The sequence below is a fragment of the Bubalus kerabau genome, chromosome 23, assembly GCF_029407905.1.
Source record: "Bubalus kerabau isolate K-KA32 ecotype Philippines breed swamp buffalo chromosome 23, PCC_UOA_SB_1v2, whole genome shotgun sequence".
Taxonomy (NCBI): Eukaryota; Metazoa; Chordata; class Mammalia; order Artiodactyla; family Bovidae; genus Bubalus; species Bubalus kerabau.
Genome location: NC_073646.1, coordinates 35,735,851 through 35,748,086, shown reverse-complemented (window position 1 = coordinate 35,748,086; position 12,236 = coordinate 35,735,851). Strand labels below are relative to the sequence as shown.

General features: G+C 53.3%; 1 protein-coding gene across 10 annotated transcripts in view; it reads left to right on the top strand.

Moving 5' to 3' along the window:
- Positions 1-12,236, top strand: part of CUX1 (cut like homeobox 1) — a 349,990-nt gene that overhangs the window by 257,548 nt on the left and 80,206 nt on the right. For 7 of the 10 annotated variants that reach the window (XM_055562796.1, XM_055562794.1, XM_055562793.1 and 4 more), the window contains one exon: positions 5,575-5,763. In XM_055562796.1, the coding sequence (XP_055418771.1) occupies positions 5,575-5,763 (189 nt within the window). The remainder of the gene's footprint in view (positions 1-5,574; positions 5,764-12,236) is intronic. The other 3 variants (XM_055562795.1, XM_055562788.1, XM_055562791.1) reach the window with 1 other exon arrangement.

The window sequence follows — 12,236 nt, the reverse complement described above, 5'->3', positions numbered from 1 at the left end:
GGTGACACATCACTCTGACAGCGTCTCTGCCACCCGGCCCATGAAGGGCATTGGCATTTCTTTATATAGATGAGGAAGTGGAAGCTCCCTGGACGTAAACCCCTTGTCCCAGAATGTTCGGCCCCAGTGTCCAAGCCAGGGCTCGAGCGGGGGCCACCTCCGCCCCAGACCAGAGCTTTAAAATTATTCCCCAGGAACAGATCCAAAGCAAAGCTTTAGTGTGAGGACCCCTTGTAAGACGAGATTTTTGTTTTCTCTCTTTAAGTTCACATTTAACTAAAACATGACTTACGCGTTTCAGGATACAGAGAAGTTTTCCATTTAAGGCACCATCACGGCCTTTGTACTTAATGGACTCCAGTATTAATTTTGTCCAAAACGTCCCCTCGTCCAAGTTCACCTGGATGGGACCCAGCCCCACGGCCATGGCGGGAGGAAGCTGTCAAGGATGGCGTCTACACGGCTTCTCATGGCCTCTGTGGTCGCTTGGGGTCCTTGAGAGAAGGCCATGCATCCTGTGTCCACACGGGGCTCCTGAGCTACAAGTTGTGATTGAGAGGGTTTCTGGCACCAACCTGGACTGTAGCAACCAAAACATTTCGGAAGGAAATGAGTGTTTGTGCAGGTAGAGTAAGTTGTGGATCCTCGGGGTGCTTAAACACTTCATCATCGGCTAAGTGCAGTGTTTACATGGCACTGCTTCAGTCTCCCGCTAGCAACCCTGCCAGGGCTCCCCTCGGGGGTGCGTTCCCACGTAGCTCGGCAGCTCCAGTCCCAGCCAGTCGGGGAGCGAATGAGCAAACATAGGAAACCGGGCCAGCGGCACAAAGTCTGTTAGGCTTGGCTGGCAGAACCCAGCAGAGAAACAGTCGAGGCTGTAGATCCAGCAAAAGCCAAAGATCCCGGGCCACTGGGGTCTTAGTGGAATCGCCAAATCCAGAAGGCGCTGCTTCGCCCGCATGAGGGGCCGTGCGGGGCTCCTAACGGTTATCTTATTTCTACCTCATGACGCTGCGGTCGTTAGAGGAGTTTTGTTGCCTTCATTTGGTATGTGAGGAAACAGGCTCAGAAGAGTTAAGTCATCTGCCCAAGGTCACACAGCTAGAAAATGACCAAGTTGGAATTGAGCCCAAGGTTGTCTTGCTCCAAAGTCCACCCCTTCTTCCATCCTTCCACCCTGGCTTCGTGCACACTCAAGGAGACAGGAGATATGCAGGCTCTTTGGCAAGCATTTAGAGGAAAATATTAGTTCAGGGCGCTGATGCCCTACACCAGGCCGTCTTGAACCTAAATGCCTGTCCATCAGGTGAACGTACTGGATGGAGTCTGCCTACTTTGGCCACTTGGCATTGGCAGGAATAGCAGGTTGGTGAGGAGGAAGGGAAACTGAGCCTCCCGGTCCCTCGGCCCTCCCCAGAGAGGTCAGCCTAGACTCCAAGCGTTTGCCTCGCAGGCTGGGGTCCCGGCCCACCATCACCGCAAGTCAGGTTTCCCACGTGTTGAGTAACACTCTTGTATCTTACTCATATTTCACCTGAAGATGGCTGCAGGGTAGCAGAGATCATTATCTGGCTTCTTCTGTCCAGTCTTGGTGTTCTGGTCTCTGTGGGAGGATTTATGTGACCTGCGAGAGTCCACACAAGCAGGTTGGCAGGCAGGCAGACAGTTCCAAGGGACAAACTTTAACAGGTACTCCCTCAGCCAATTCTGCTTCTGCATTCATTCTCCCCTTTGAAAACACACCCCCCACCCCTAAGTCCCAGCACCCAGAGGGACACAGGCCCTTACATATGAAGCCTGGAGCCTGGACAAGTCCCCCAAGACAGACTCCCGGGACCCCATGCTGGTGCTCACAGGGGCCTGTTGTCAAGCTGAGGAAAGTCAGTTTCTGTCCTTACACAGTTTGTCCGAGCCAGGGTCCTGACCCTGGACCCTGTCCATGTCACTGGGAAGTCCCTGGGCCCTACCCCAGGCCCCTGAACCACAGCCACCAGGGCAGGGCCTAGACCCCATGTGTTTGTTAAACCCCCCAAGGGATTTGGGGTTTCCTGGCAGCTTAGTGGTAAAGAATCTGCCTGCAGTGCAGGAGATGAGGGTTCAATCCCTGGGTCAGGAAGATACCCTGGAGAAAGAAATGGCACCCCACTCCAATATTCTTGCCTGGAGAATCCCATGAACCAAAGAGCCTGATGGGCTACAGTCCATAAGGTCACAAAGAGTCGGACACGATTACCAATTAAACAACAAAGGGATTTGGGTGTGGCTAAGTCAAGGCCTAGACAGACACGAGGGAGGCAGTGGTCCTGGTCCCCTGAGTCCACGTTTCTCAGTAATCATCTCAACTGATTAATCTTAGTTATTACTGATTATTACTGAATTGCCAGATGCCAGCCTCCTGCAGTTTTCTACCCCTCCCCAACCCTGTCCCACCATCTCCTTTGAGCTGGTGCCCACAGACTAGCGGGCCACCCTCCATCTCCCAGGTGTAGGCCTCTCCTCCACCCGCAGCCCCTGGTCCACACCCAGGCCCCTGTCTGGCTCTCCCTCCATTTCCCGCTGTGTCTACACAATGGGATGACAGGATGCCTTTGTGCTGGAGTTGGGAGTGAGCACATTCAGGTGCAGAGGAGGGTGGTGTTTTCTATCCTAATTCCAAGGTCCCATTGCTTTAGGGTGTATTGCCTCATCTCATCTCTCTTAGTTTATGTGAGACACGAATGATGTTTGCTATGTTACGAATAAGCACTCTCTGGCTGTTCCTGAATCAACTGGCATGCCTACATTCTCGTGGTCGACTTGTGGGCTAAGACAGGCTGGGCCCCAGGAGTTGAGTGGCCAGCCATCCCCTAGGACAGTCCATCCCCTGCTCCCATCCTGGGTCCAGGGCCACACTGAGAGCTGCTGTTTTTACACATGTCTTCTGAGCCCCTCATCCCTGATGTGGTGACCTGCACTCACCCATTGAAAACCCCAGATCACTTTCCAGTTTGTCGTACAGATTCTCTCCCTAAGACCACTTTCACAGTCTCTATGGCTGCCATTCCTCATCCCTGGTAAATAAGTTCAGTTAGATACCACGGCACAGCCTCCCCCACCACGAGGCTGACCTCCCTGTGTCCCTGTCATCTCATCCCCCTGGCCGCCCTCCCTAGTGGTCACTTTCAGGTACCAACAGACTCGGTCCTCTTCGAGGTGGCCTCTCAGCATCGGTCACCCCTTCCTCGTGCCCTGCTCCCTGCCTCTCCCACCCCGTCCCACCTGTGGCGTCCATGCCTGGAGACAGATCCCCGCTTCATCCCACGGGCTCGCCCGTCCACCCACACCCTCCCTCCATCCGCAGGCCCCTCTGCTGTCCTCGCTGCCGGGAGGACCTCTCTGCAGGCTCCTGACTTTGGTCCCTGTCCATGTCTAAGGGCAGAGCTTCCTAAATTCTCTGTGGTTAAGGACGCTTTTATTTGTTCTGTTTTGTTTCTAATTTCCAATCTGTTGCAGACTGTTTTACAAAAGACAATAAAAACGTCACAGCAAAATCAGATTGCTGTAAAAGTTTCTAAACGCTTATTCTCCATTTCTGTGCTTGTCTCACTGTGTACCGGCCACGGTTTATGAATTGGCACCAGTCCGTGGAGCACAGTCTGAACAGAACTGGTCTGGACAGCATGTGCCTCTTTAATAAGTTGGCGGGAGAATGCTCGCTGGGGCCCCAGGGCCACGGGCATATCTGCCAGAAGTCAGGGGAAGTGAAGGGCTTACTTTACAACGTCATGCAGACCAGAGACCGAGAAGGCAGTGGCACCCCACTCCAGTACTCTTGCCTGGACAATCCCATGGACGGAGGAGCCTGGTGGGCTGCAGTCCATGGGGTCGCTAAGAGTCGACCCGACTGAGTGACTCACTTTCACTTTTCACTTTCACTTTTCACTTTCATGCATTGGAGAAGGAAATGGCAACCCACTCCAGTGTTCTTGCCTGGAGAATCCCAGGGACGGGGGAGCCTGGTGGGCTGCCGTCTATGGGGTCGCACAGAGTCAGACACGACTGAAGTGACTTAGCAGCAGCAGCAGCAGCAGCAGACCAGAGACACTGCCCACAAAGCTTCACATTCTTACATGGTAAAGGCTTTAGTTTCCCGGGAGGGAGATAGGTAACATTATTTCCCTGGTGACTGGCTGTCCCCAGAAGTGAGAACCCTTTGACAGGCACGTCACATGTGGGATGGCATGGCCATCCCTGCCAACTGGGGCTGAAGCTGCCACAGTTTCCTGCCCCGGTTTAGGTCAGACCATGGCGTGCAGCAGGGCATTTCCAGGGGCCGGGGTGATGGCGGGAACGGTGTCGTTCTAGACTGCAGTCAGTCCCCTCTGGGTCTCTGCTGTCACGGGGACCAAGCCATCCTGCCCGCCCCATCCCGTCCCATCCTGCCCTCCCCATCCCGCCCCATCAGTCATGCCCAGAAGTGCTCCGCCCCGCAGACAAGCTCCCAGAATTATTCAGGAGCTACAGTTACTTTTAAAACTTGACAAAAGTACTGCTCTCCTACTTGAGAAATGGAGTTATGGATTTGACTTTTAGAAAAGATCTTTTCCCTGTTTTGCATATTTTCTAAAATGAGCAAATTTGAGGAGTGGGGAGTAAGGTTTTTAAAACAGCAATTATCAAAAGAATTCATAAGCAAAAGAACCCCAAATAATCCATCTTCCACATCTTTTAGCTTTTTTTTTAAATGCCAACTCTGAGAATCAACTTGTCAAATGATATCTCAGCTTCTAGATAATATAGTAATGAACCAAAAGGATATTGAATCTCATCTTGTGGTAGAAAAATCCGAATGCTGTGGAACATTCCAGAAGCTGTCCTCGGGACCTTCCCCTCTGGCATCCCCAGCCATCATCAGCAGGGCCGTTTCCATCACCTCCTTCAGGTCTTTGCTCAAAAGTCACCATCTCAATGAGGTTCCTCCTGACGTATTAACCCCAAATGCCCCGTCCCTGCTTCAGTTTTTTCATGGCACTTATCACCATCCGACACACTCCATGCTGCTAATAAGCATATTTAAGGCGTGTTGATAGCTCAATTGGTAAAGAATCTGCCTGCAGTACAGGAGACCCCGGTTCGATTACTGGGTCGGGAAGATCCGCTGGAGAAGGGAAAGGCTACCCACTCCAGTATTCTGGCCTGGAGAATTCCATGGACTGTATAGCCCATGGGGTCGCAGAGTCGGACACAGCTGATCGACTTTCGCCTTCAGGCCCACCCTGCCCTGCCCCATGGGGACAGGACTTCTGTCCTTCTGTCCTCTGCCGTGTGCCTGGTACACGGTGGGTATTCAGTAAATGGTTGTTGAACAGACAAATCCAGGCAGCAGCTCCCAGGCAGGTGGGAAGGTGGCGGGGGCAGGGCGATGGGCAGGGTGGGTCCAAGCAGAGGCACAAGGTGCTGCTGTCTCATCCACATCACCATCCACATCCTGCCCGCCACCTGCTTTTCACGTCAGCCGGCCACCGGCACCGCTGACCAACCCCACGCGCCCGTCCAAAGCCGGAGCGGTTTTGTCATCTTCTTTGTCCTCCGCAGGAGCAGGCCATAGAGGTGCTGACCCGCTCCAGCCTGGAAGCTGAGTTGGCCGCCAAGGAGCGGGAGATCGCCCAGCTGGTGGAGGACGTGCAGAGACTCCAGGCCAACCTCAGCAAGCTGCGCGAGAACTCAGCCAGCCAGATCTCCCAGCTCGAGCAGCAGCTGAGCGCCAAGAACAGCACCCTCAAGGTAAGGGCGCCAGAGGGCTGGGAAGGAGCCGGGGGGCCAAGGAGGGCGGCACGCACACGTACACACACCACCTCCCTCCGTACGCGGTCCCGGAGGACACAGGGCATCTGGCTCCCCACCAGCACCCTGAGCTCTTCAATGGACACTTCACAACGCTATGTAATGACCATGGCAGGGTGCCTCACCTCAAAGCCATCTCGTTATTGTCTGTAACGATGATGGTTAAAATTCCTTCTCCTTTATCTCAGTCAAGCTCCAGCCATCAGCCTGAGTCTCTCCCTCCAATGAGGACAGTAGAAGGAGGCATGAGGTTCCCCTGGACTCGCCTCCTTTCAGAAGCTCCATTAGGCTCTTGTTTGGAGGCTCCGTGTCCTGACTGACAGCCGGGAAGGCAGCCTTGACCCCTGTGAGGTGGCCGGAAGCAGAGTCCTAAAGCCCAAGGCAGCGAGGCAAGACGGGCTTTGACCCAGGTGGCACGTCCCTGCCAGTCGGCCATCCTCTCATGCAGCCCATGGTAGAAACCCCCATCCTGGGGGCCCGCCCACCCACAGCGCCTCCTTGTCCAAGAACTCAGAGGCTGTTGGTGCTGGACCTGAGGCTGTGAGCTCACTGGCCTGGGCCAGAGTGCCATCAGGGTGCAGCTGACATAGTAGTCCAGCTCTGCCGGCCTCCCCTGGCTCCTAGAGGAGGCTGCCGCAGGAGGACCCAGCCCGCTGGGACCCAGCCCTCCCTGTGCCCAAACGAAGTGAACGCCAAGGGTTCGCTGCCAGGAAGTCAGCACCAAGCCCTGGGGGCCCTGCTCCCGACCTGCAGGGCTGTTTTCTGACCCGCTGGCCTGTGCCAGAAGCCAGGGCCCAGAGCCCCCACGATCTGCCCTTGATCTCCCACCCGCAGTCCTCAGCCGTCTAGCCAAAAACTACATCCTCTTGGGGCATCTCATACATGTGTCCCAAAATCAGAACCCAGAACCTTCTACATTGTATTTTTTTAATTATACTTATTTAAGGTATGTCCAATCTGTTGAAGTTAGCATAATTTGGAGGTGGTCCTGGCACCCTAGACTTACACATCAGAGCCAGCAAGGACTCCTCAGTGGGATCTTACTTGACGATGAAGAGACAGGACTGGTTAGGGCACAGGCACAAGCTCTGCCGTCCACCCCACCGTCCGCCTGCTAGGCCCCCCATCTCCACTCAGCACCCATTCGTAACGGGCATGAATGGGTAAGCGACCGATGGCCAATTATAGTCCCTGTGCGTGAAAGCAAGTGGATCATAGTTAATTGTAAAAAAATTTTAGGAAAACTTTCTTTTATGTAAAGTAATTCTAGAATGTGGTTAGGCCCCATTTTGATATTTTCTAAGTTGAGTTTTTTGTTTTTTTGTTTTCCTTCTCAACTCATGACCATGTTTCTGAGGCAGCACTTAGTCTCCAGCAAGTCTGTCCTCCTGGCAGCTCGCTGGCCTGACCTCGCTGGCACCAGGGCAGCCATGGTTCACCCTCACTAGACCCTTCTCTGCCTCTTTGGGTTTCTCATCCACTGCCTGAGAAACTTCCCGGTGCCCAGACCCCTCCAAGGACACGGTCTTGCCAGGACGGGGAGATGGTTGAGGCCAGGGAGCCTCAACCACAGTGTTCAACTCGCTGGTGTTGCGTGTTCTCTCATCAGCTTGCACAGCGAGTACCAGTGCCCACTTTTTATTTCCAGATCCAACGTCATTCTCTCATGTTAACAGCCATTTCTGACCCCAGCAGAGGCACAGCTATCAGATAATTCTCCTTCCCCTCCTTTGTTAACAGCTAAAGGGTGCGACTCAAGTCCGTGATGCGTTTGACTACATGAGAGGGAGGCTGTAGACCCTACCGTTTTATTACAGAGCAATTTCTTCCGAATCAGTTAAGGTTTTAATGTTTGCCTTCACCAAAAATGAAACGCAGTTTCACAAATTAATGTTCTTTACCCGTATCTTGGGGGAATTCTTTAATACTGTGCAGTTAATGAAACAATTCGGCAATACTTCTTCCAAAATTATTACTCCCCTATCTTCATCTGATCTAATAATCAAAACATATCCTCTAGTAACAAGACTTCTCTGATTTTAATTATCTTAACCCCTGGTCGCCAGGAGCAAAGCTCTCCCTGATATCAGACCCACTCGTGGAAGGCGCCTGCCTTCCCCAAACGAGCGCGTCTGCCTTGCTCACCCAGAGGAATAAGGTTAATTGAATGAGATACTTCCCTGGGCTTTTTTTTCATTCCTAACGTGTGCAATTTATAGTCTCCAATCTAAACTAAGCAGCAAAACAATTATTAGGAAACTATTTTATGAATGAGACCTGTCAAACCGACCTGATGCTTTAGCGACAGGGGTCTGGGGCCAGCTGTGGTGGCCACTGGAAGCAGCCAGGAGCCTCCCCTGACTTCCCGTTTCCTCCTCCCCCTCCTGCCACTACCAGCACCATCCTCCTCCATCCTTTCCTTCTTGGACCATGTAGACCTGCTTTGGGGGCTCGGGTTGGGATCGCCGGCTGAGGGCACCACAGCCCGCCGCTGTCTCTCAGCCTCTCGGTGTGGTGGGTGGGTTTCACCATGGACACTGACCACGACCTCTGAGATAAATGGTGATGTGCTTGATGACAGTCTCACAAGGGCAGAAGTGCAGTGGGCAAGCCTTGAGATTAGTATGTATTGAGCTTACTGGGGTCTTCTCCACCAGGACACCCTAGGATGCATGTGCTCTGTAATGAAACATGTTTGGGGACTAAGCGGTTTGCTTTCTCAAGCACCCTGACACGCCCCCTCTCTTTGCAACTGAATACTTTCTTCCCTTCTCCTCCATAACTGATTGACAGTCATGAGGATAAATTGCCGGTTGGATGTCTACCAGTCTCTCTCCTCACATTCTACTTTTTCAAGCCAAGGTCACCAGCACCGTCCAGGTGCAGTGGTGCCTCCTCTAACCTTCAGACATCGAAACAGACTCAGAAGCGGGAGACGTTTCTTCCTGTCTGATCTGACAAGTGCTTCAGCTCCATCCCACTTGTCAGGGATCATTCTGTACTCGTAATCAATGAAATAACCTGACTGCCATCATGAGGCTGCTGTCTCTGGTAACACCGCTCTGGGGTCTTCTGTTGGAACCCTTTAGTAGCCCAGGAAACACAGCTACCGGTAGCTCCGATTTAAAACAGGTGTCTGTAAGAAAGACTCACTAAGGCCAGTCTCCCCTAGGGAGAAATAATATTTTCTACAGATGCTTTAAAGATCAGCAGTTTTCACTGGATGCATGGACCCATGTGTTAGAATCACATGAGGACCTTTTTCCAAACCACACAAGCCTCCCCAACCACACCGCTCACACCACCTCCCAAGGTTCTGTTGGGTCCTTTTGAGCCACTGTCTCCTTCGGGATGAGGACGAAAAAAGACCAACAGCCACTTCTCTGCACTCATTCAGCAACTTTAACTGTGGACACTCCCTCTTTAGTTACATAAGTTCCCTCTCCGGCCATGTTTCCTCTGCACCAGAGCTGCCCTTGACCGCATTTTAACCAGCGTCTTATCACTGGCCCAGTGTGTGAAGCTCCAACATCCAGGTCCCACCGATGTTCGCCAGGCTGGTTGGGTGTGATAATGATCCATCCAGCCCGTGGCTGTAGAGGAGAGACCGGTACATGTCCCTCCACAGCCCCCGCTCACCCTGGATGGTACGAGCGATTCCTAACATCAGACACCCTAGCATCAGAGAGCCCAGGGGCCGAGCCTCCCTGAGCCTCGTCCTGGCTGCATCTTGAAGGCACTGTGAGCACAGATTGAAGGAGAGGAAGCAGTGAGCCTTCCACAGGGAGGAGAGGCGAAGGTGGCCCCGGGCCAGGGCCACAGCCATTGTGATGCCCCAGAGGGAGGAACTGGGGGACTTTGTGCTAGAGGCCTCGAGGCCCGACTCTGGATGGAGATCATAAGTAAATCACTGTAGACTGGTGGGCATTACTAGAAATGCTTTCAGAGCTAATTGCGGGACTCTACGATGAATCCTCTTAGACACAGGTGCCCTCGGTCACTGGATGAGTGACTCTTGATATTCACCTGCAAACGGTCCCCAGCTTGTGGCCCACTTAGCCGACCTTGCAATGTCCAGCTGGCTGAAATATCCAGCCAGGACCCATAAGGAGTCGGCTCCCGTCCCCTCTGTGCTGAGTCACCAGGATCACAGCTCGAGGAAGCTGGAGGTGACTTGTGATGGGGTTACCACGCAGGGGCTCCCCCTTTTCTGTCCAGAGCATGCTTCTCCAGCCAGCAGCAAGCCTCTAATGTCATGGTCACTCTCCCCCCGCCCCCCCAGCCTGGAGGGGTCTGTCCCCTTTTGGTCTCACGTCCCCAGCACCCTTGCAGAGCATACACAGCGCCCAACCAGGCATCTCTGGGCTTCTTGCCCAGGGATGAAAGATGAAGTTATACCAAGGGACAACTGTTGGTTTAGTCCTCCCCAGCACCTCCCCAGCATCAGCCAACCCTAAATTTACTTAACTGCCACCTCTCACCAAGGAGCAATGGAGACCTGGCGTGGGGGGGTGGGGTCACCGTTCAGGTGAAAAGGAGGGGCACGCTGCCTAGTTCCAGCCCCCACAGAAGCAGAGTCGACCTCAGACCTCTGCCCTGGGCCAGGGAGCCCAATCATACCCACTAGGTTCTGCCCAGGGGTCCACGTCAGGGTGAGGGGTCACACACCAACGCCCCTAACCTGACCTGTGGGTCCTCAGACAGCACTGCCAGAAGCCTGGCTCCCATCACCCCAGAGGGAAGAGACGGAGCCACTGGTACACTGCAATGCAGTCACCTCTCTGGCCCTGTCTGCTGCGTGGCAAAGAGGTGTTGCCTCCTCGACCCCTCGCTGTGTATCCCAGAGGACCAGGCCTCTCAAGGGTCTTTGCTTTAGTCTCTGTGCCAGAGACCCTTAAGTTGGCAGCCCTAGGCCCCATGTTATAACTTGACTAAGATAGATGTCTTTTATAAATTCAGTGCCTAATTTGCTGCACACCAAAATACTTTGCATTTGAAATTAAATTACCTCATTATTTGAGTCTTAGCCAGGGTTTTGAGAACTTCATATAGATAATGCTTCTAGCAATTCAAGGAACAGCTGATGAGCTCCTCCTAAGTTCTGGAGCCATTAAGCTCCAAAGCTCCAGAGCTCCTAAGCTCTGTAGAATTAAACATGAATTCATGCATGCTAAGTCGCTCCAGTTATGTCCAACTCTTTGCGACCCTATGGACTGCAGCCCGCTAGGCTCCTCTGTCCATGGGGTTCTCCAAGCAAGAATACTGGAGTGGGTTTCCATTCCCTTCTCCTGGGGATCTTCCTGACTTAGGGGTCAAACCCATGTCTCTTAAGTCTCCTGCATTGGCCAGTGGTTCTTTACCACTAGCACCGCCTGGGAAACCCTATAGTATTAAACGTACACGACCTGTATTAGAAGACGTGTGTGGGAGGGTCCCTTGCAGCTCACACTTGTGCATCTGACATTTCCTCACCTCTGTCCTTTGCAAACCCATGTGCTCACCCGCCCCCTTCCCCAGAGGAGAAGTGTGAGGTCTGACAGGCTAAGCCCATCACCCAGGCTCCCGCTCAGCCATTTAGGTCTGAGCTAGAAGCCCAGCTCCGCACTAGACCTTTCCTCCCCGCTCTGTATAAGGTCAGACCTTTCCTCCCTGTTCCGTCCCACGAGCAACTTCTCAGGAAGGCAACCCGCTTCCCAGATTCTGCATTCACGGCACGAGATGTAGGGCTGCCGTTCTTGCCATTGGTGTTGAACAGCCAGAGCTGCTCGAGCATCTCTCCTCCTCCATGGATCTGCCCAGGGCAGCGGGGGCGCTGGGAGGTGGCAGACAGGGATGTGGAGAACCTCACATCCTGAGGATGTGGAGAGCCCCTGGCACGGGACCCACAGAGTGTCTTAAGAAACCGTCTAGTCATATTCAGGATGTGCTGTGCTGTTCTTAATCACTCAGTCATATCTGACTCTCTGCGACCCCATGGACTGCAGCCCGCCAGGCTCCTCTGTCCATAGGATTCTCCAGGCAAGAATACCAGAATGGATTGCCATGCCTTCCTCCAGGGGGTCTTCCCAACCCTGGGATCTAACCCAGGTCTCCTGCATTGCAGGCAGGTTCTTTACCATCTGAGCCACCAGGAAAGCCCAAGAATACTGGAATGGGTAACCTATCCCTTCTCTAAGGGAGCTTCCCAACCCAGGAATCTATCCAGGGTCTCTTGTGTTGCAGGCTATCAGGGAAGCCCATATTCAGGATCACCCCAGGGATAAAGTAGCAATAACTGCCATAATAACTCATCACCATTACCGAGGGTGGTACCATGTGCCAAGCACCATGCTAGGCGCTCAGTATTGTGGTGGCACTCTATCTGCAGGTTCCACATCCAGGAGTTTGCAGGGCCGAGTGCCCCACACTGTTCT